The sequence below is a fragment of the Triturus cristatus genome, chromosome 10, assembly GCF_964204655.1.
Source record: "Triturus cristatus chromosome 10, aTriCri1.1, whole genome shotgun sequence".
Taxonomy (NCBI): domain Eukaryota; kingdom Metazoa; phylum Chordata; class Amphibia; order Caudata; family Salamandridae; genus Triturus; species Triturus cristatus.
In genome coordinates, this window is record NC_140593.1 from 1,064,801,387 (window position 1) to 1,064,825,947 (window position 24,561).

The 24,561-nt window shown below is 45.2% G+C and overlaps 1 protein-coding gene across 6 annotated transcripts in view; it reads left to right on the forward strand.

The window, feature by feature from the left end:
- The window catches only part of CARD11 (caspase recruitment domain family member 11), a 935,632-nt gene that overhangs the window by 605,307 nt on the left and 305,764 nt on the right, over positions 1-24,561 (forward strand). For all 6 annotated transcript variants that reach the window (XM_085629202.1, XM_085629205.1, XM_085629200.1 and 3 more), the window contains exon 7: positions 23,559-23,684. In XM_085629202.1, the coding sequence (XP_085485328.1) occupies positions 23,559-23,684 (126 nt within the window). The remainder of the gene's footprint in view (positions 1-23,558; positions 23,685-24,561) is intronic.

The following is a 24,561-nucleotide window of genomic DNA, read 5'->3' on the forward strand; positions in this document are numbered from 1 at the left end:
CATTTTAAGGTCTTTCGGAGAGTACTCCGTGTATCGCATTAACTGGGACAAGTCCTTAGTGTTCTCGCTGGCGGGAGCACCTCAGGTGTTGACCTCCGCATGTAAGGATCTGCTACATAAGGAGTCTTTTAAGTACCTGGGTATATGGATCACTAAATCCGAAATGGACTTCCTGCACCTGAATAACTACACACAACTGAATAGGCTGAAGACGTTGTGGCCCACTGGCGGAGTCTGCCACTTTCGCTCATGGGACGCGCTGTCCAGTTCAAAATGATGGCCCTGGCCTACTGTATTTATTACAGAATACTCCCTTTCTGGTCCCAGAGAGTTTCTTCCGTGCACTGGAGGCAGAGCAGTGCACGTTGCTGGGGGGGAGCCCCAGAATTGCCCTACGAAAGCTCCAACTTGGGGTATACGAGGGAGGATTGGCGGTACCTGACCTCAGAAAGTATTGTTGGGTGACACAGCTTGTAAACATTAATGGGTGGGTTTTCTCCTCTACCGAGGAACCAGCGTATTGGGTGGACTGTATGGCCCTGGGGAGGGGCAGCTATCTCTCGGCCCTCTGCAAGAAAGGAAGGGGCGGATCAATCCTCCCACCTCACATGGAGGCAGTGGTCACAGTGTGGCGGAAAGCAACCAAGATGACGGGGTGGGAAGCCAAACTCACGGAGCAAACCCCATGATGGGAAGGGGATTTTATTAAGGAAACTGCGTGCTTACGGGGCTTCCGAGGCTGGAGTAACATTGGTATAGATCTCCGGGGCGAGGTTTGGAAAAAGGTGAAGATGCTGGACTTTTTCACCATGCAATCGAAATATCTGATGGAGGAGAGAGAATTTTTGCGATACTTACAGCTGCGACATGCACTGCACTGCCATTTGAAGGAGGGGGACCAATTGCCAGAATATGCTCCGCTGGAAGATAGGCTTTTGCTTGATCCAATGATCGACAAGGTCATTTCACTCACGTATAAAAAATTGATAAATAACACACCGGATCCCCTGGGGCCATTACGAGAGGCATGGGAGTCAGATCTTGGCCTCCTCGAGGATGACGACTGGGCAGAGGCTCTACAACACCCTAGAGAAATAACGATAAAGGCACGATTTCGCTTAGTCCAGCTCCGAATTCTCCATCGGTCAAACGTCCCTAGGACAGTGCAGTATCGCATTGGTTATTGTGGGTCCAATAATTGTACGCGTGGCTGTGATGACTCCAGGACATTCTTTCATATCCTGTGGGCATGCCCTAGGATACAGAGGTACTGGGAAACCGTAGCCCAGGTGATGTCTGAATTGGTGGGCACCAGGGTCCCGGTAGACGCTAGGTGGCATATATTAGGAGTGAGTGACTGGAGATTTGGTATCGCCCAAATGAGCCACAGTCTGGCTCGCAGTAGCAGGTGCAGTGGCAAAACGTAATATTGCCCGACTATGGGGCGCTGGTGAGGTCCCATCGGTAGTTCGCTGGAAAAAAGATCTAGACTGGTGTTAAAGGGCGGAGCACGCTGTGTACCAGAGTAGAGGGTGCCCACGGATATGGGAAAAGATCTGGGGGGCCTGGATGGCCTACAGGGGGAAAGTGCTGACCGGTTGAGTTGAACCAACCAACAGAGTGCAAGTGATTATTGGGTCGAAAGTGATCGTCTTAGGGTCAACAGTGAACTGCGGGAACTGTGCATGGTGAACGCTGCTATGGTTTTGTATGTGCTAATCCAGTGCTGAGTATACTGTACCATCTTATGGAACTATTTTATGTTTGTTCATAAAAAGATGTTTTACACAAAAAAAAACACTAGTGTTTAGTGACAATTAATTTCACAGCGAAACTCATGTCAAGCTCCCCCACACCCAAAAAATAATGCAGCCCTGATTAGGGGACTGGCTCGGCTATTGATATATATTTGTTAGCTGAGCATTTGAAAAAGCAACAGCTATTGCAGTGTTGACCAAACTTATGTCATCTATGGTTTTCAGGCAACCATTTTCTCTAGATGAGTAATGGGGCATGAGATTTTGCTCTACAGTAAGGCAAATACTACACAATTTGACTTCATTGAAATTATTATAAAGTGGAGGAGTATGAGTCCCATAACAAGGAAATTATTTTGGTGAATTAGGGATGTGAAAAGCAATCGATTAGCTTTGGGGCGGTCACCCCTATGAACATCTTTGGGTTTCACCAGTTACTTGGCTGTTGAAGTGATATCATGCTTGTCAGAAGGTACTAGCAGATTGAAGATTTCTTTCAGGACCCATCTGCCTGTCCTATGTTGCTATCAAAGGTCTGCATAATCTCTAAGTCATTGAATGACCTACAAATGGAGCACAGGCGCTGGAACCCCTGAGGAGTAGGGTTCCCTTGCTGTAGTGACAAGTCCCCAAGGTCAAGAGGGAACAGAGATGTCAGGAGTTACACCCAGCAGGTGCATTTGTCAGGGTAAAAAAGCTGAAGGATTTTTAAGTCTACATCCTAATCGGATATTATCCTCAGATATCAAGATTTTTATAATACCTCAGGCCTTGACTCTATAAGGCAATAATTGTACGACATGATGCAGATACGTAAAGAAAATTACTACTCTTTGTTTAAAGGTCATCACAGTGTTTACAACAATGTTTATCTGGCATGGAAGATCCAACTGTGCAACCATCTACCACCATGCAGGGCTGTTATATTCTGCTGTGTGGAACTGTTTGGAGAAACACTAGACACATGTCTAACAATGTACTATTCTAGAGTCTATAATCAATCCTCTTTCATCGATAGAGAGAGTATTAGCCAGACTCATTGTGTTTTCTAGAGAGATATAAATAGATTTAATATTCTTTATCCTGAAATCCAAATCATTAAAACAAACTAAGATACAATGATTCTCTTGATTAACAAATTTCCGAAGATATGCAGATAGCTAAACCATAAATCATAAAAGGCATCTAGTTGATTGATAATGAATTTATGAAGTGGATATGAAATGGACATGCACTCAAAATGTCTCAAAGTATCAACATGGTGCCTAAATAGTTTAGTGTAATGCCCTCTTCATTCAATGAAGGATTCCCTCTAAAGAGTGGTCTCACCTCAAAGGAAGTTAAAGATAAGGCATCCTCATCAAAGCGAAAGTTCATTGCAGCCACACTAGAGTTTCTTTGCAGCTGAAAGTGCCTTTTGGCAAGTGAATGTTGTCTGGAGCATGGGCATTAAATAAGAAGGCACTCCCAAGATGACCACTGCATTGGTAGTCTTACAGCTTCCTGTGGGATGTGGTTTTGTCAGCTCTCTCCCCTAATCAACAAAAGCACCCGAAAAGAAAGAAAGGAATGAAGAAAGATTAACACTGGTCCCATCCTGGAATACCAAGAGGCCATGTCAAATTACAACCCAGGCTATCTGAGGTGCTTGTAAACCCTATGGCTCAATAGCCATGTTGCAACCTTTTCTGGCACGCCATAGAAGTGTGGAAATATTGCATGAGACACCCATCAGAACTGCCTATAAAAACATGGCTTTTTAATCAGTTGTTTTAAAAATTGTTTTGTAAAATGAACAATTTGACTCAATTTTTTCAAACTTTCATTGAGCAGGATTGATTCCCAAACCTCTCTAGGAAAGGTCTGTTTCCGGAAGCAGACATTGATGGTTTAGATTATTTCATGAATGTCAACTCAAATCTTCTTGTGAAACCTCTAGTGATATCGACATAGGGGCCCATTACAAGTGGCCTGGATCAGCATTTCTACACAGTGGTACTGCTCTGGGTCTTTCTAACATTTCTGGTATCTCCGAGTCCAGAACTACTGGGTTCACAAACTCAAGACCCAATAATTCCTGGACCGGAGGCACTGGGCCTGGAGATACCTGGCCTGAACATTTGAGCAGAGCTGTGGGGACTTGTGCTCTAAAGGCAGCAAAAGGTGAGGAAACTCTCTATCCTCACCTGCTCGGTTCTCTTTCCAAAGCACTAAACAAAGCCTTCCACAAATTTGCCACCAGCTCTAATTTAATTGAGTCCTTTATTTCCCACAGAAGTAATGAAAGCTTACAGACTTGTGCTTGAAATTTCTGGTTCCACATGTTAATGCCCATTCCAAAGTAAATCACTTGTAATTCTCAGACTTATGTGCATGGATGTAACCAGAAAAAGAGAATCAGGTTCTCCCATTTCCCTGCACGTAAATCTGGGTATCTCATAATGGTGCGATAGTCTTTGAAAGTTGAAATGTAAAATTGAACATTTGGTCCCATTGGTTCAAAAGTTCCTCCTAGGGGGACAAGCACTCAGATCTTGCAAGGAAGCACTGGGCTAGTTTGCTTTGCTCCTTTCCTCGCTCAGCACCATTCAGGATATGGGTAAGCGTGGGGGTATTTTATTTAACTAATCCTTTGCACAGGGAACAACTCTGACACCTTCCATTACATACTGATAAGATGATCATTTTCAGCCAGCACCCAAGCAAGCATGAAATAGGTTCAGAATCAGCAGAATCAGGGAGAGCTTCCCTAAAAATAATGATAGTTTTTAAGCAAACAGAAGAGCATAGGTTTGCACTGCATTTGCTTTCACACTCTTCAACATATCACACATGTGTGAAGTGTCTCCTTGCAGAAAGAAGATTACTGACTGTAGGAAAATGAAAAGAAATACAGTGCATCTAGCAGAGTGGCTCTAGTTCAGAAAGCTTTTGTAACATGAGAGGCTGACACATTAACACTAAACAAAAGCCTTTGAGTAGGATGAAAGAAACACTACACAATAATATGCACCTCTCGCTTGTCTGTGCTCTATATGTGGACTTGTAATAATCAGTAATTGTGTAACAGTGGCCAGTGTGATAACATGTGGTTTCACTTTTCAGTTATAAATCTATTTATTCTCAGTATAATTGTCTATAATATTCTGTGTACTGGCTAACCCATATATAAGCGAGGATATTTGTTTTAATTAGCACTCCATACCTCAGTTTTTGCAGCAATGTAACTAACAGTTGTCACTATAACCTTATTTGAATGTAAGCAGTAAACGTATATCATTTATTCAATTTCCCATCATTGGACATACATATGAATGAATGAATGAATGATTAGCTCAGTGAGGGTTGTATGACAGAGGCACGCATGGCTAAACCACTCGTGCCTCTACAATGCTGACTGAACCACTAATACATCTGAACAACGCATTCCTTTACCGCGTATTCCTTTACCACGCAATTCCGTGGTAATGGCATGACTGGTAAAGGTATATGAGTGCTAAAGATCAAACCCCAGCCCCCTGCCCTGAGCCCTAAAAACTACCCAGGCCCCGGACCTGAGCCCCAAAAACTACCCCGACCCCAACCCCAAAAAACTAACCCGAGCCCAAAACCTACCCAGTCCTCTGCCATGAGTCCTAAAAACTACCCCGACCCAGAGTCCTAAAAACATCCCTGACTCCCTGGGCCCTAAAAACTACCTGACCCCCCCAGCCCTAAAAACTACCCCCGAACCCTAACAACTACCCAGTCCCCCTCCCTGAGCCCTAAAAACGACCTGACCCCCAGCCCTGAAAACAACCGACACTCCCTGAGCAGTATAAACTACCCCACCCTATAAAACTAACCTCACCCCCCCAAGATCCGGCCCCAGCCCTACTTACCGGACCACGTCCGTGTCTCCCAATCCTTCCTCTTCCTGTGCCCGCCAGTTGTAAAGGCAATTCCCCTCAGTGAGTGCTCCGGCATTTGACATAAAAGAATAGGCAGAAGGGTGGCTGAACAGTCAGGTACAATACATTCCCTTAAAGTTTGAAAAGTCCATTTTCCAGGATTTTTTAAAAGTTACTTCATTTGTAGTGGATCTCAGATGGGCAGGTATCTGACTTAACATCTTTGTGGCCATGACCATGAAGGAGGAGCCCGCTCTCCATTGGTTTATTTTAAACAGGGGACTGATAACATGCGAGCATTGCTAGATCGCAACGACCTTCCAGGTATGCACTCGTTGATCTTCTCCTTCAAGTAGATGGGTCTCATATTGTGAAGGGCTTGATGAGTCACTGTAAGCGTTTTGAACATAATACGCTTATGGAACTGAAGCAGTGCAGTTTCTCTCAAAAATAAGAGACAGAGGAATGTTTTGATAGCTGATAGAGGAGTTGGGCCGCAATGTTCTGTACAACTTGCATATGTACTAGATCGTTCAGAATTCATAGGTACAGCACACTGACATAACTGACTTAACAAAGTCAGAGCCCTGACCACTGTGACCTGTGATTCTTGTTGAAGGAAGTTGAGCATTCATAGTATCCAGATGCAGGATTTCACTACCACTGCAATCTGGGCAAACGCCCAGATTTCTTGCCACCTCCATTGGGATGAAGAAGGGGAGATACTACTGGGCCAGGCACCTGTCCACCCTGGAAGGGAGTCCAACCCAAACAGCAAGATCTCTGCTTTGTCTGGGTTTCATTGCAGCTTGTTTGCACTAAGCTAGCCAAGTAGCGCCTTTATGCAGAGTGCAAACATTTGTTTGGCCCTCGCTGAGTCTCCTTAGTAAGTAAGCAGTAGCTGTGTATCGTTAGCATACAATGTCACCGTAATGCCGAAAGACTTGACCAAGAACTCTAGTGGGGTCATATATAAATTAAAAAGAGTGGGGCTCAGGGAGGAGCCCTGGGGAAACCCCATTTCAAAGGTTTTGCTCTGGAGGAAAAGTGCTTCGTCCAAACTACCGGCTCTCTATTTTCCAAAAAGGAGCCCAGCGAGTCTAGGGCTGAGCCAGTCACCTCCAAGACCTTCAACCTATGTATCAGGATTTTGTGATCAACCGTGTCAAACGCTGCTGACAAGTCTAATAGTACCAAGGCAACATTGAATCCTGAATTGAGGCTTGCATTGATGGATTCAGAGATCCCCAGTAATGCTGTCTCGGTGCTACGTCGTGCCCTGAACCCAGATTGGGAAGGGTGCAAGAGATTGCCTCCCCGCGAGAAAAGCTATGAGCTCTCAGTTTACCATCTTTTCCAGAATCTTGGTGGCTGCTGGTAATAGTGGAACCGGTCCGAGGTTCCCTAGAACTTCAGGTTCGGCATTGGCCTTCTTAATTAGGGGGATTACATTTGCCCTCTTCCATGAGTCTGGTACAACACCAAATTGAAGAAAAGCTGAAAATAGCTCATGATAAGATGGGGCAATAGCATCGACAATTCCTTTCAAAACATGCTGGGGAAATGGGTCATGGGAGATCCAGTTCTACAGCTTGAGAATTGGGCATTCAGTTCCTCTATTTTGGGAGGTTGGAATAGAGTCAAATTCATCTTTGCTGTTGCCCTGAAATATCTCTAAACCTCGTGTCGGGATCCAGACTGTTAAGGGACAGCAAGTTGTTTTGAACTTTGGTGATCTTGTCTTAAAAAAGTCACTAAGTCTTGTGCAGAGGACTTGATTGGTCTCAGGAGATAAGGCCTTCATCTTTGGATCCATGAAACTTGCTACAATCTTAAAAATCTCCTTCCCAATTACTGTCGGCCTCGTTAATGCATTGGGAATAGAAAGGGGTGCGAGTTCGCTTCATGTTTTTTGTGATATGAATGTTTGTAGCGTGCATTGTCAACATTCCTACAGTGCCATTGCCAAGCTCTCTCTAGCTCTTTACACCCTTTTCTCTCAAGGACACGCTCCTGAGAAAACCAGCAGACAGACCGGGCAGTAGCACCCTTACCAGAGATCACCATCAGAGCCGTTGCACTGGGATAAGAAGGCATTGGAATATACTTCTCTGCAAAGATTCAGTAATTGACATCAGCCTACAACCCTGCTTAAAAAACTGTGTTTTCTCTACATGCGCAGTTATATCAGGCTGGCTTACCATCTGGACATGGCAATCTCAGAGATGCACATAATGAACCCCTAATCAGGGATCTCATTTGCCCATTTTGCCCATCTCAGAACATTTCCCTTCTTTGGCTGCTTCTGGGCAGTCTGGGGCTGGTTGTGTAATGACCATTGATATGTGTTGATCCTGTGGCGGTCCAGTGTGCACTTCAGGGATTGCCATAGAGTGGATGGAAGTAAGCACACCAGAGTTGCCTCATTTCACTTCTGGACTCTTCCTATGCTTCATACTCAAAGTGGTTACAATGCATGATACAGGTTGTTCCAAATAGAGTAGCTATCCACATGCTTGCATGATGCTGTCTATTATATAGCAGTGGCTGTCATACATTCTTGACACAAAAACACTTCCCAAAATGGCTACTGCCCTCGTGCACTCTGTTCCCATCCATACCCAGCTTTAAATGTTCTTCATGTCCTATACCTCACTCCTTGTTTCTTCAACTTCACACCTTGGTGCTGAGACAAAAAACTATCAAAGTACAGCTCTGGTCCTCATGCACACTGAAACACTACCCATGTAGGCACATGATCGACATGATGAGCTACTCAAAGCGCTCCCACAGAGTACAGTGCCACCCGTCCATACATGCGTTTCTCTGGCGCTTCAGGGATATCAAGCGCTATGTACAATTTCAGTATAATACAGTAACACTGCCATAGAATCATAGGAAATTTTAAAATAATGTTCGGAATTCTCTAACTAAAATGGCAGAGCAGATTTCACACCATTTTGACATGTTTTGGCCAAAGTTCATTTGTACTGCAAAAACTGCTCTGTTTGAAGTTCAAGAAAGAAGGTTTTCTCAGAATGTCATATCTCTGACCCTCGGAGAGATGTAACAAGGCTTCAGAATGTCATTTGTTGCTGGGCAACAGTGGTAGTCAACAATTGTGCATCCTTCCTCTGCAGCACTTGTGAATTTTGATGAGCGCACACAAAATGCAAACATATGCTGTGGCGGCTGGGTATTTAGAGAAGTAGCGGGGAGGACCCACACTTCCACAAGCTTATACACACCATCCATTCACAAGCACATACAAATGAATGCAATCACTTCCACCCATTCATTCACGAGCACACATCCTCACACAAACTGACATCCACCCATTCATTCACATGCACACACTTGTGCAAACACACTCATCCATTCACAAACACACATGCGCACACATACTCAGACCAACCCATTCACAAATACACACTGGCCCATTGGCAACACACATGCACAAATACACATACATCAATATAGGTTTAAGATTGATAAAGGCTGGTGAGTCAGCCAAAACGCGTTTCCTTAGTCGGTGGGTCAGAGGAGACGCTTTTAAATAAAGAAGCTTTATCCTGCAGTCTTCGTGTGCGTGCCTTCTTCTTGTGGAGTAAGGATTACCTTGGATACATTAATATAAACGCAGATGCAACCCAACATTCAATAAAGAACTTACTGGGCTGTGGCAGTGAATGCAGGACCAGTGGGTGGCGGGAGGGGGAAAGACAATGGCCCAGGAAGGAGCGGGGGACTCTGGGGAGGTAAAAGAACTGAAGGTCCCAACGCCTCCTCTCATTGGCTAACCGTGCTATCTATCAGGCAATGAGAGAAGTACCTTCCAAAACGCTCCATAAACTGGAATGGGTTTGTGAAATTTGCTGATCCCACCTACTGTGTGACAGGTCAGGAAAGGGTGGTATGAGGCACCACTGTTTGCCCTGGGCAATTCAGGATTCAAACCCGCAGCTCACAGGGCGGACTCAATCAGTGAATCTCACCCTCATCATGAGTTTGAGGGTAAACTGGCAAAGCTTTTTTGTGGCTGGTGATCTCCTCAGGGCTGTGAGATCTTCAGCCCTGCAAACCTTGGCTTTGGGTACCAGCAACCTTCACATTAGCCCATGTAAAGCGCCTGGCTGCCTGATCCTCACATGAGTGTCAGGAGGGTGACCTTTGCTCAGTCGGTCAGAAACTCATGATGATTTAGAAAAAGTGTGAGGTCGAGCCCCGGCTCCCTTACAGATGGACCCACGCTGAACAGATGAAGGAGTGTATGGTTGCCACTATCATTACACGTTCGTTAATGTGATGCAAATAAAGCATATCATCTTATCATGTACATAGTATTACATTCTGGAATATTCATGCTCAAATGCTTCCAATTTATAATTATGCCGCGGGGGATATAGAAGTTGTCATTTTCACATCCCCTGTTGTGCAATTGTGAATTGTGAAATCCACTCGCAGTGTTGAAAATGAAGTTCCCTAACCACAAAAACGCAACATTGTCCCTATATAGAATCTTTACAACAACACTGTATTGACCAACCCTTGCCACAACCTTGCTTTGTCTTGAAATGTATATCTTTGCCAATTCAGCACTTTTTTCTGATGATCTGCACAGCCACAAAAGATTTCTCATGCAAATACTTCATGCTTATTAGGCAGAGACCTATAATCTATTTTGAGTTCAGAACTCGAATGTGTGTGGGTATGTTTGTCTGTGTGTTAGGACCCAGAAGCCTTTTTGAATCCTGAATCCAGCCACTTCTTAGGTATGTATTTTCTGCTCCTTTGCCATAGATTTACTTTTCCTGAGTGCAAACAAGTATGTGAATAAACTTCCCCTGCACACTAAATCATAATCCTGTTTTATGTGGCCTTATTTGCATTTTCTTTCCATAACGCCAGAGTGGGGGCAGAGAGCGATACCAGTCCAACATACAAGTTTTGGTGTTCTAACTGTATATGTGAAGACCTGGAAGGCCCATTCTAGTGTAATAACTTCCTTCAAGTAACGAAAATACTTTCTTTATAGGCCCTGGGAAACTGCACCATTCCATGCTGGTCCATGTGAAATCACCATTAACCAGCACAAAAGGGTCCATAAAGGAAAGTTACCAGAGGGCGCCATGTCAATAGTGACTCAATGCTGCAGGCCTGGGCTTTGGACCAACCACCTAATGTATCCCGTAAACTCAGGCTTGTTTCCGGTACTTGATATCAAACTGACTAAAGTACTAGATTACAATGGTTTGTAAAAGGAAAGCCAAGGAGTGGAGCATTGGGTTCTTGGAGATATTGGGTCATTTAGTCGCCTTACTGAAAAGGCTTCATGTGTTTTTGCGTCAATGTATAAGGCTGATGCTGTGGCATTAAGTGACAATTCACATTGTTCCCCTTCAGTCCTGTCAAAGTGACAGTGGTGATGCTCTCTTACTAGAAGGGCTTTTTTTAATTAGTCCAATCTGTACTTTGGTTCTAATGTGTATTTTTGCATGTACGCTCTTCATGGGTACACAGCTTCACTTAAAGGGTATAATATAAATTATGGTCATTCATTCACATTTTGTCTTTGTAAATTTCATCCTAAGTGCCACTTAAATCATACCATTGTGCAGTTGTGGCACTTCTGCGGAATTAGGGGTTTAACACATAATCCTGTATCAACCAAGATATTGAGCCTAGTTTCATTGTAAAAATCCTCAACACACTTTTAGCCCCTGTTCCACCGAATAGGAAGCCCTCCTGTCTCTCTGTAGTGTACGGTGCAGCACAGAGTGGGTGGGTGTGGGAAAATGAGAGTGGCAACCTTAGTTCTTTAGGGCAGCACCGGATCTCTTTCTACAGCAGTATCCACTCGCCCCTTCAAATAACACCCTACACAGATCCATGCCCGAATACAGCCGACTGCTATCCAATGTATTCCATCATCAGTGGCGGTTGGAAAGTACGGCAATTGGAGGGGTGGGAACAAGGGTTAAAACATTTTAAAAAATACATAATTACAATTAAATACACAAAATAAATAAATAAAAAAGATACTTACCGTGCTTTCCGGAGACACATCCTCCTCGCTCAGGTAGTCTTCTCCAGACATCACGTCCAGCTGGGCTAAACCAATCTTGGAGCAGTGCCAGGATTGGAGAGAGCGGCCTCTCTCACCGTTCCTGAACACACTGGAGGCTTGTGTAGGCTCTCAACACAGCTGCCTAAGACACCTGAGTTGACAGGTTTATAGTGTGCGTGTGAGGCTGGCCGTCGCAAGATGGCCGGCCAAAGGGACATGCACACTCTAAACTTGTGCACAGTCAACCAACCCACCACCGCTGCCACTCAGCAGACCCCGCCCTGTCCTAACACTCGGTTCAGGACAAGTTGACGCAAAATAAAATGGTAATTAATTAACTTCTGCTGGGGCATTTTTGGGGCAATTAAGTGGGGCAACGCTCTTCTGCTCAAACTGGGTTTAAGCATAAAATAATCGAACTTTAAAACTCAATTATTCTCCCCTTTCTGGATTAACCGTTACCACACAGAGTCCAATCTTAATAAAACAAACATATCAACCTAAATATTTTTATTCCCAGAGGCATGCCTAAGCCGACAGTTACAATTCTGAAGCATCCGTCCGCATTCATGCAAAACACCCAATGCTTTCCACCAATGACCTCAATACGAGTGACCTGGGGCCGTATTACACTATGTGGCGCATTTTCATTGTTTGCGCCAGGCGCACCTTTCAAAAGGTGTGCCCTGTGCAAATAAGGAGAGTGCACCATTGAATATTTTGCCACCAGAGCAGCCGCGAAGTCATGCTGCCCTGAAGGCAGCGGATTCCAGTGAAATGCGGCGTGGTTTTGAAGCAGCCGCTCTGTGTTTCACTGTACAGGCGGCAACCCGCCTGCACTTTAAAAAGGGTTGAGAGATCTTACCAGGAGTTTGCAGTGAGTGACTGCACTCGCCTGCAACAGAATGTCTAGGAATCCATAGGACCGCCTTCACCCTCTTCAAAGGGCTGCCATCAGGGGGCTTACTGACAGTGCACCGCCTTTTAGGTGGCACACTGTCAGTGCGCCTCCTGATAGCTTCTTTGCCTCTGCACCCACAACTTTATTAGGGTACGGGCGCAGAGCCCAAGATATTCCCTCAGTTTCATGGTGCCACACCCCCCATGCAAATGAGGGAATGCCCTCTGATGATAGCTAGGGGCATAGCTTGTTCAGTAAGATTGAGTGGGTGTGAGCTTCATATTTTCCGGCAATCAGGCTGGCATATAATGTTTAAATACATTATAGGAGAAGTAGAGTACATGAGAGGAGCCTAAGGGGAAGTGGTAAGGGAGAGGAATGCAAATTAGTAAGAGTAAAAGAGAGAAAAAACAATATTTTTTAAAATAGCCAATACTTTTTAGGACTTTCAAAAGAGAGAGAGAGAGAGAGTGTGTGTATGTAAAGAATTGCTGGTCAAATCCGACTGGCATCTCACAGTACCCAACTGAAAGCACCAGTACCCAACTATTAATCAGAAAATGCATTTATTAGGGGGGGTTTAACACCTTAAACGCCCCCCCTGAAGCTACGCGCCTGATGGTCGTGCTGGTGCTATTTGTGCGCCAGCACTATTTTTATTACAGAAGGAGCCGCACAAGTGTCTGTGGCCCCTTCTGTAACACCGGGGGCGTGCAAAGCAGGTGCGAACGCATGTTGCATCCCCGGGGTACGCTGTATAATATGGTCCCTGGTGTTTTGGACCAGTATTTATGGGGCACAATAAACCTCAACCACTCTCAAAATCTTTAGGGTGCAAAAATATCACTCAATCACGAGTGTGTCCCCAGTAATGGGAACAACATGCAAATTCGATGCTTACTGTGCCACATTCAGAGGTCTCGTTAATTACTGGGCATTTTCCCCCGATACGTTTCGGCAGGTTTGACACTCACGGTAACCCCAACAGTGAGCAATGACTTGCAACAGGCTCCACAGAATAAGGTCACAGCCTTGGAGGCATCCTTTCGATTTATAGTAATAAAGTGAATATCTCTTACATATTTAAGAAAACAAAACGTGTATCCCCTGGATGCAGCCCTGCAAGACTAGGCCTGCCGGAGGAAGTTCTTATTGAACCCTTAGTGAGGCTTTTTGCTGTTCAAAGGTGAAAGGACGGATACCCGCTGCAGGACACTTTCATCCTTGCACAGCTCATTGATGCAAATGGTTTCTCATTCAGACTGCCAAAAATGCAATTAGTTTTAATTTAAGGACTGCAGAATGTTGACGTCAGACCGGAGCACAGGTCTTTTCTTTAGCTCCTGTGAGCACAGGTCCTTTCTTTAGCTCATCAGACCTGAGAACAGGTCTTTTCTTTAGCTCCTGTGAGCACAGGTCCTTTCTTTAGCTCATCAGACCTGAGCACAGGTCCTTTCTTTAGCTCATCAGACCTGAGCACAGGTCCTTTCTTTAGCTCCTGTGAGCACAGGTCCTTTCTTTAGCTCATCAGACCTGAGCACAGGTCCTTTCTTTAGCTCAACCTCCAACTGCGGCCTGGGCAGGCAAAGACTCTGTAAATGAATACCTTTGAAAACCTTTACACCTATCACAGCCTATTGCTGCACATCCCTCCTGCACTTGCTTTCTCTTGAGCATCCCTGGGTCTTCAAACCTGACTGTGCCTGGACCAGTTTCCTCTGTTAGTCACCCCTTTTGTGTAACTTAATATCTTCATGATTGAAAAGCTGTATTTCGATCTCTAGGGTCATAAAAGCAACATACATTATACAAAACAAATATCATATAAATACAAATACACACACTTACATAAAAAATGTAAATATAATTTTCCCCCAAGACAGGTACTTTCTGGGACCAGCCCCACCAACAGCTCTTATACTATTGGTTTATTTTGCATGAATAATTTGAAAGTGCAATTGCAAATACATATAAAATACCGCTTCCAAAGAGAAAGAAGTGAATTAGAAACATATAAAAGCAGGTTCTCACTATTTTTAAAAATAGACAGGGTTTTTCACAAGCCATTATTGTAAAATAAAAAACTGATAGCCCTAGCTATTTTAATTAAGATATTGCTTAATATCTTCAAATGGAGGCATTTCATGTGTGGATGCTGTCTGTTTTTGTTAGCACATTTTCTTATGACCTGATGCTCCTTGTTCCCTATTTCCATTTTAAGGAGTGTTTTTTCAGTGGTGGAACGTTTGTGGTTTTTTGGTTAGTTGGGGTTCTTGTCAGCTCCGAGTAGCCACTCTGCTAACGTTTCTCAGCCTCAAGTGTGAAGGAAGTTTGGATTCATGCAAATTAACATGTTTCATAATGTTTGTGGCGTTCTCAGATCTTTAGGTCTCAGCAGAGCAGTCTGGTAATTTTTTTTGTGATTTAATTCCAGTAGAAATTCCTGTAGCATTTTTGCTAAATACCTTTAATTTTACCCCCTGAAATCACCGGCTCAACCTCATCATGCTTTGCCGGATGGCTATCTCCATCTTATTCCTCGGGTTTCCTTTGTTGCGAGTAGTGTTTTTGCATTGTCTTCCTGGACAGCTAACCCTGGCCAGCAGTAGGGCTGGCAGGTTGAGTCATGAATTCTGGTGTAGGTGCTAGTGTCTGATTTCTTGGATGGGTGAAAAGAAGAGTGATACACAAACCCTCCAGCATCTCATCTTTTGCATAAGATTTGTCTTCATCGTTGGCGTTCCTCACTCCAGCTGCACAAAAAGCAGTGTCCTTGGATGGGTGGATTTCGAAAAGAAGAGTTATACACAATAAACATCTGTTATTTCTTCGCCAAGATACCCTTGGGTGAATGTGTGCTTTACAAATACACATGTTAGGTTAAACCCTCCAGCATCTCATCTTATGCATTAGATCTAGCTCATCGCTGGCATTCCTAACGCCAGCTGTCTGTACAAAAAGCAGAACTCTGTTTGATCTACAGAGTAAAGTAAAAGGATTCTGTGTCTAGGTTTTCCCACTCTGTTCACTGGTCCTTACCATTAGATGTCTTCACGGGTTTGGTCCTCACTTCTTGAGGGATAGATTCATCTGGTACCAAAACCCTTCTGATCTTCGGTAAGGTGATCGGCTTCTCCTAGAAGCCCACACGTTTTTTTCTGCTTGATTTCCATGTGACACTTAGCTCCAGGCCAGTCCCTGGTGTGTGAAATATAAAAACATTAATTTGTCAGTAAAACAGGGCCTTTCTCCCAATATCTTCCCTTGAATTAGGTGTCAACAGGGGGCATCACATGTTAGGCAAACAATCCCAATCTGGGCCATGTTGCGCTGTTAAATATTTGCATATCGTTAGAGAGAAGGAGTATGCAGTTCCTCAGAATAGAGGGAGAGTGAGAGTGTAAGGAAGAGACCGTGTAAAAGAGGAAAGGGAGTTCCTCTAGTCGGAACTAGGGTCCTCACACACCAAGCAAGCTAGGTGTCATGCTTCATCATATGGACCTGCTCCTCATCGGGTCGGCGCTGCAATACCCGACGGGCACCCTTAAAGGGGCTCTTTAGCGGAGATCTTCTGTTCCTGGCCGTATGGTGTAGTGCGTGTGAGGGGTCTAGTGGTGTAGATGTGAATGCGTGTAGGTGATTAAAACAAGTTGGATAATCCAAAAATAAGGCTTTATTAGGAATGGCTATCCACTTGATTAAAAACAAAAACAGAGTGGCAGCTAGCTGACGTGAGAGTTCAGCTTAGCTATGCTCTTCTGTGATGGTCAACATGTTTCATGCCTTGTGGTCCTAGTGATCCATGGCAATTCTTCAGGACCTAATGAACTGTCAACTATCTACACACTGTGGAAAGTATAATAGTTACCTGCCACATGTATTATGGAGAACGATCTCGCCATATGTCAGAGGGGACCTAGGAGGAAATTTTTTTTTATAAGGTAACCCAGACATAGGTCAGTGTGGAATATGAAGTACTATTCGGACAAATATCACACACAAGGACTCTCTCCCTATACAATGTGACACTAGGCTATGCCAATTGTAACCAAGTGTAAGTAAACAAACTATAGAGTGCATAAATCCTCTACGTAAATGTGAGATTAAAAACAAGCACCATATTAAAAATCAGAAGACTAGATGTGCGGTATTCACTACGGTGAAGTCTAGGGAACTAGTAATCACATAATGGAGTTACAAGGCACTCACCTATTGGGGTGTATTTCCCTGCTTCTGTCCGTATTCGTTGCGCCACCGGGACACCAAGATTCTGGTGTCCTAATGGAAGACAAAATGTGGGATGGAAAACAAAAAACACACAAAGGGCAGCTAGCCCAACATGAGGTGTCAGTACAGGTAAAACAATATCGCCCGTAGTGCGGTCCAGTCATGCGAGCAAAAGTAATGCGAGCCATGACACAGAAAGGTGGTTGAGTATCAAGGAGACCCCCAAGGGAAACTTTATGAGAGTCAAAGTGAGGCGCACAGATGGTGAAATTCAACAGCCAGCCGGGATAACGTGTGAGCCAGCTAGTGCTGTACAGCCATCAATCAATGCCTAAGCACCTCCACGCAATAGCCAGAACTCCGAGTGAAGTCCGGGGTTAGACCAGTCCACTACCAATGCATCTAGGAAACCCACGTATGGGGTGGAATATTCCGGCATAGATACAAAGATGCGAACCAAGGGGAGCCCCGTAGCCCCCAAAGAAAAGGAGTCAAGCATCGTGCGCTGCAGGGAAGCTTGAAAGGAAGCTGGTACAGAGCACTGACACCGTCGAGTGTTGAGACCTTCATTAGAAGGATGAAACCACTGTGTCTCAAATGTCAATCGCAAGTCCAGTGCGAGGCTCAATCTACTAAAAACCGCCGTACCCGTGAGTCACGGGTGCACAATCAAACCGTTCTCATAACCCCTCGCAGACAAACGGGAACACCGCAACATTGCAATAACACTCACGTTTAGGATGCTGCCGGGATGGGCCGTTAACCTACCCAGGCGCCACTCGAACCGGGAAGGATAGCCCCGGTCTGGGTCCCATGTAGATATACAAGCCGGTAACATGGGGACGGGCCGGCTACCCGGAAGTGTGTTCTACGTCAGAGCGTGAGAGGAGAGACTGGTTCTAGGATGTGGGTATGTCGCAGGCGGAGGCCATCTTGGGATGTGGTTGTTAAAGTGTATAATAGGCGATTCCCAGTGATCAGTGGAGGTTTAACCAAGATAAAGGGAAGGGGAGGGATCACAATCGCGATATACCAAATCTGATCAATCTGAGATGCCAAAGTATGTGGTGAAATAAAAGATGAATGGCAATCTCTGAATGAGTGAACCTGAAAAGTGTCCACATCGTAGAGTGAGTGAGAAATAGACAAGCGCTCAACTCTAATAGGGGTAGGATCCAATTTTAATCCCAGAATGGTGAGTGAGCAAGGCTGCAAGCTCCGTGTAAAGTAGTAAAACAACTAACGGAGTGGTCATGAATGAAGAACTTATTTATTATTTGTCAGTAAGTGCTGCCCATGGAATTTGGTCATTGAGGCCTTCAAGGTCTGCCCTCAGACGATGAACCCATCTCTGTTCTATCTTGAACAATGCTTTCTGTGTGATCCTAGGGTGGGTCTCAAGCACTAGCCATCTTAGGGAATCTGGTTTGTGGTTATTCTCTTTGCAGTGAGTGTAGAGTTGGGTGGTAATCTTCTGGCATCTCACATTGCTTTTATGTTCAGTTATGCGTGTATTTACTGGTCTCAGGGTCATACCAACATATCTCTTTTCACACGGGCAGGTGATTAAATAGATACAGTGAGAGGTGTTACAGTTAGTGTGCCTCTGAATCTTCCAAGTAAAGGAGTCTGAAAAAACCACTTCTTTCGTCACTGAAGTTTGGTGACACACAGCACATGAACCGCAAGGATAGTGACCTTTCACTGGGGGGAGGTCCCAAGGCATGAAACATGTTGACCATCACAGAAGAGCATAGCTAAGCTGAACCCTCACGTCAGCTAGCTGCCACTCTGTTTTTGTTTTTACTCAAGTGGATAGCCATTCCTAATAAAGCCTTATTTTTGGATTATCCAATTTGTTTTAATCACCTACACGCATTCACATCTACACCACTAGACCCCTCACACGCACTACACCATACGGCCAGGAACAGAAGATCTCCGCTAAAGAGCCCCTTTAAGGGTGTCAATCGGGTATTGCAGCGCCGACCCGACGAGGAGCAGGTCCATATGATGAAGCATGACACCTAGCTTGCTTGGTGTGTGAGGACCCTAGTTCCGACTAGAGGAACTCCCTTTCCTCTTTTACACGGTCTCTTCCTTACACTCTCACTCTCCCTCTATTCTGAGGATCTGCATTCTCCTTCTCTCTAACGATTAACCGGGCCTGTATGCTGGACCTCCTCTTAAAAGTCCTCTAGTCCCCCTTTTTGATAAAATATTTGCATATAGCAGGTGCGAACTTGTGCTTGCTCCAGCAACACAGCCTTAGCGAAAGTGGACTAACTGTTTGAAACCTCTAGTCCACCTTCCACTGCCTAAGACAGATCCGGGCTCAGTTTCAAGAGGATGCAGGGAACCCTGCAAGCAGGTGCAGTGGGTGACAACCCATCTGTGGGCGTCGTCTGAGGGGTTCATGGGCTACCCGTACTTCCCTCCAAGGGGGCGCATCAGCTGTGAACCACCTCATATGTTGAGCACATTCAGCGTGCATCTCAACAGCTTCATTGCCCTGTGCCTACCTCTATAATGCATCTCAGGTGCAAAGGTAAAAGGGCCGTGCTTCCATGCAAATGAGTGAATGTTGCCTTGGGATGGGACTTGTGAAATTTTTGTGTTGTGTGATCCAGAATACAGAAAAGGCTGAATAAGCGTCTGCTGCACCTTCTGTAATACCAAAGTAACCTTCGACCACAAAAAACGAGTGCAAATACTAGGGGTAGGCAAAGTATTCTGCTCCACCGGCAGCGTTTGTTTAGTTTTGGCAACTGCGCGGAGTTCCGAAAAAACTCCGCAAAGTGACTCAGGGCAAACTTTTTTCACTTGAGCAGCTCACCAACGTTAAGTTGGCGAGCGCCCACGAGAAAAAATCAGGCACTAGACCTCCTCCCGATGTGTCGTGACCACTCGCGTTAAGAAATCCGCCACTCGCATTGAGGAAGCTGATGCTCGAGTAGAATGTCTACTCGAGTGGCAGAAAGCAGCAGCACCCTATTGCGTGACATGTAGTGCTGTTTACAGCATGGGGCAAACTCCCAGCGCTAAAAAACATTGCGAGCAGCGTGACTTAACATACTCCGCCACTGGCCGAACTCCACGGAGCGCGGCAGAGTTTTTACGGCCCTTCGCAGAGTTACGCAGAGTAAAACTCCACCTAGGCCTAGCAAATACCCACCTGGCCCCAGAAGTACAGTATGTAGCAAGGCCCCAAATGTTTTCTTAACAATGGTAGTAAATACTAAATTTGCCTTTTAATGTGGTACTTGCAAGGTCTTTTTTTTTTATATATTGTAGTGATTTTCATAACACCTGTACCCATTTCCTGCCTGAATTGCAGTCCTTGGAAAAATGAAATACTATTTAATCCTGTGATAATTTGAATCTATGACCTGGAGAGTACACACTTGTTTCAGAAGCTGAGTGTTGAGTTTACATACGTCTCTGACAAGCATAAGGAGCTTTTATTCGTTAAGAATACTCCAGTGGTATGTGCCACACTTTGGGAACAATTTCAAGCAAAAGTTGTTTTGTTCATCTGCACCACTTGTGTGTTATGGTTTAAATTTATTGTGTTTTCCCCACATGTCATCACTTCCAAGTTTTGCTCAGTAGCTCCTAGTGGGTTAAATGTATTTTATTTGTGTGGACCATTTGATTTCAGTGCCCCCTGCTGCTTAGTGTCTGAAGCCCTGTGAAGAAGCCGAAGGGCCGCATGTCAGCCCGACATAAAACCCAAAAAACAACAGCAGATGTAATTTTTTTGCACAAGTCGGTTCTACTTATTGTGTTGTTCTCTGATTAAACCCTGCACAGTCCTGCCCTGTGACATACAGGTTGCGCATTGATCGCTGCTGCGGCTACATCCTTCCACAAACCTATTTTAGCATGTTGTTTGTCCCGTGCAGAGCTCGGTGACCCCATGAAGGGCTTTTAGCGAGCTAGAAACAAACTGTAATCAGGCTTGGAAAGCTCTCGGCCCCCAGTGCTCCCACCAGAGCTGGTGAGTGGGAGGGAGCTGCAGAGGACACCCCGGGCCTAAAAGTCAGGGGCAGCTAGGTAGCAATTCACTCCGAGGGAGTCTAATGGCCACAGCATGGAGTTCGAGAACAGAGCCAGCAGGCGAGGCAAAATAACACATTAAGTGCAAAAACAAAATATTGCAAAAGCACAGGTAGAATGTTCAAAATTCTATATATAAAAGGATCGAAAGAGTAATGTTCTAGCTCCCACTGGAGAAGTGATTGGTGTTTGACTAAGGGACTACTGCAAGCAATCCTGTTTTGCATATGTACACACCATCCATCCTGCATGAAGGCCAGGCATGGGTGTGCCATCTTTTATGTTGAGGGTTAAGGGCATCATACTGTGCAGTTTTGGTGCACGGCTGCCAAGTGTCCCTGGTCCATGCTTGATGTGGTGCTCCAGTCCAGGTTTTTTCCTTCGAGTTCTTGGACCAGGAGTTTTGTAATGGAATAAACAAGACCACAATTCCTAGAAATCAAAGAAAAAGCCTGGACTGGAGAATGGACCTGGTAAAACTGGCAGGGCTGTGTGCATTTTAGAGATACACTTCCAACTAATATAAATGCATCGACGATGCTGGCAGAAAAAGAGCAATGGGCCTTTCAAAGTGCTTTATGCCACTCTGAGACTGCCTTAAATGGTGAAACAGATGGAAAGGAGAAACCAAGTGTGAGAACAGTACAAACCAAAATAGAAGGAATGAGAATGTAGCTTTGAGGGTGGAGGTGTCTTACAATAGCCTTAGAGCCTGCCGTAGTGGGCTCTACTGGCCATTATAGGGCCGCTCCAGCGTTTAAAGCCCGAGCCGAAGGTAAGGGCCTTTATCAATGGAGCAGGCCTTTAGAGCCTGCCATGGAGGGCTCTAAGGCTATTAGAAAATTCCGCCCCTAGAGGGCAGAATGTTTTAATTTGCAAACCAAAAGCCTCAGGGAGCCCTGTGAGGCCTCTTGTTCACTGCAAAAGCTGTGAACAAAAATTGGAATGATGGAGCTCCGGGCTTAGAATTAGAAGCCCGAAGCACTCAATTTTTTTCAATGGAGCTCACAACATTCCAGTATTCTAATACAGCCTTAGAGCCTGACATAGCAGGCTCTACCGGCCATTAAAGGCCCACTCCAGCGCTAAAGGCCCAGCATCAGGATTGGCCTGAGAGACCATGATTTGCGCTCCCAGGGAGGCTGGGAGCCTGTGACTGCTGTCTCCAACCCAGCAATGCAGTTAGGGTTTGAGAGAGCTTCAGTGCGCATTACGCTTTGGCCGGTCCAAGACGGCCGGCCAAACCATCATGTTCACTGAATCATAGTGCTCACCACTCTCCGTCCGTGACTGCCCCCTCCACCCCACTCCAATGGCCCGCACCCAAGACTCGCCCGAGAGAGAAAAATAAAATGGCAATAAACTTGGTTTATTATAATTTTCTTTTTTAAATGTTTGAAGCTGCTGGCGGGGAGGGAGGCGACACTCCTCTGCCATAGTGGAGGAGCCGCCTCTGGGCGTATTAGCAGACACTCCTGCGCCATAGTGGAGGAGCCGCCTCTGAGCGTATTAACAGAACAAATACAGCTGTAGTTCGGATGACACAGTTAGAGCACAAGCAACAATCCAGACAGCGGCAGCTCCTCCGCTAAGGTGGAGGAGCGTCGGCCCACTGCTCTCTGAGCAGTGCAAAGGAAAAATAAAATGATAATAACAGAATGTTATTATCATTTTACTTTTAGCATGGAGCTTGGAGCTAGGTTAGGGCCGGGCGTGCTGGGCTCGCGTCAGAGGGAGGGAGGAGTGGTTGGTGCACCATAAGAGCGCATGACGGTTTGGATGGCCAAACCGCCATGCACACTTAGCATGTTCTCCACCCGACTGTACTGCGCAGCCTCAGTGGAGAACATGCACAAGCTCCCACTCCCTGCCTGAGTGCCGAACCAGGCCGCTCAGACCAATCACAACGCTGCTGTCATGCTGGTGACAGCAGAATCGTGACTGGCTATCGGAGCCTGGCTGCTGCCAGGAGCCAGAAAAACAGGGGGAGGCGTGGTTGGCGACCAGCAGGTAAGTCTTCTTTTTTTTCTTTTTGTCTAACCTCCCCGGTTTAGTGACGCACATCACTGATAGTTCAATCTGCCAGAATTAGTGGCACATCTAATACAGCATTTGAATTAATATCCTTGCCCTAAAGGATCCACACCAGTTCTCTCATTCTGGTAGTTCTATACTGACTGCCAGTTTATGAGACCCCATTCAGTGATGATTTGCTCAATGTTACCCTATATCTAAACACTCTGTCGATCTAGCCCACAGAAGCTCATGGTATTTCGTGTCACTTATTTATAGATCCAGCTTGGTACCAATCTCTCTTCTTTTTCGTATTATGTATGCTTGTGTGTTCCTTACAGTGTGGTCCCATTTTTGGCCGGTTCCTTGTTCGGTAGTTCTAGCCAGGTGCAATGACATCATCCACAAATCTTCTTCTGCTTCTGAGGACAGCCTGCCAATTTTATTCCTTATAGTAAAATACTAGCACGTTTGTTATAGCCATGTACTGCATCTGTCTTGTTTTGCACAGTCAGGGCCACCATGATATTGTAATTTACAATAGACATTACGGAAAAGAAAATAAGAGGTCCTTTAAAAGAACTGGACAGGGATATCTTACATCAATCTAGGCGTCTCATTGATCATTTACACCCTTTTTTCAGTATTTGGAGGAGAAGGAGGACCTGGAGTTGAAGTGCTCGACGCTAGTCAAAGACTGTGAAATGTACAAGCACCGCATGACCACCATCATGATACAGCTGGAAGAAGTAGAAAAGGAGCGAGACCAGGTATCGTTAATCGTTATACTATACTATTGGCTTTAGATTGTGGTGTGTCATCTATTTCTCCTCTCGCACATTGTATCAGTACAGTATTACACAGAATTCCACAAAATGGCTGCTTACTTACCGGCACTTTTTGTGATTTGCTATATGCCCTTGCGGTTGTATGTCACAATATCGGTGGTGAAATATCGACCTGCTGATATAACATGACCATCAAGATAAGTGTATGAGTCAAGATAAGTGTAGATGTACTGTTACTAAGTCCACTGTGACGATATTGTGGGAGTCAATATTATGGTCACCAGTAGCGCCTGGTATCTAGAGGAAGAGGGGGGCAGAACTCCCTTGACCAATCAGGCCACTGCTCCCATGCTGTGAGAGCAGCGCTCTGATTGGAGGAGCGGCCTAACTCAGAGCTCAACAGCGCCTCGGAGGCCTGTACCTATTCTAACCCAGCTGTCTTAAGACAACTGGGTATAGATGTTTAAAATACGCATGTGTGACTGGCCACCTCAAAACGGATGGCCAAAAAGGCATGCGTACTTTAAACATAAGTGCATAGACAGCCCAACCTCCTCCCTGCTGTTGTCACTCAGCAGCGACCCGACCTCTTCCTGACGCTTGGCTCGGGATGAGGATGAACAATGAAATGGTTATAAATTAGAATCTACGGATCACTTTCTTTTTTGTTGTCCAGCATATCTTTCCCCACGACGGGTGTGGCTCCATCCTGTTTGCCGATTGATGAGTACCCGTTCTGCACAGGTTGCCAGTAGAATTTTGAAATCCGATACATCCAAACTTGTTGTTATAGGGGTTGCCAAATTCATCAGCTGGGCTTGGATCCTCTGGACTCGGAAGCTTAAATCCTAATTTGTGT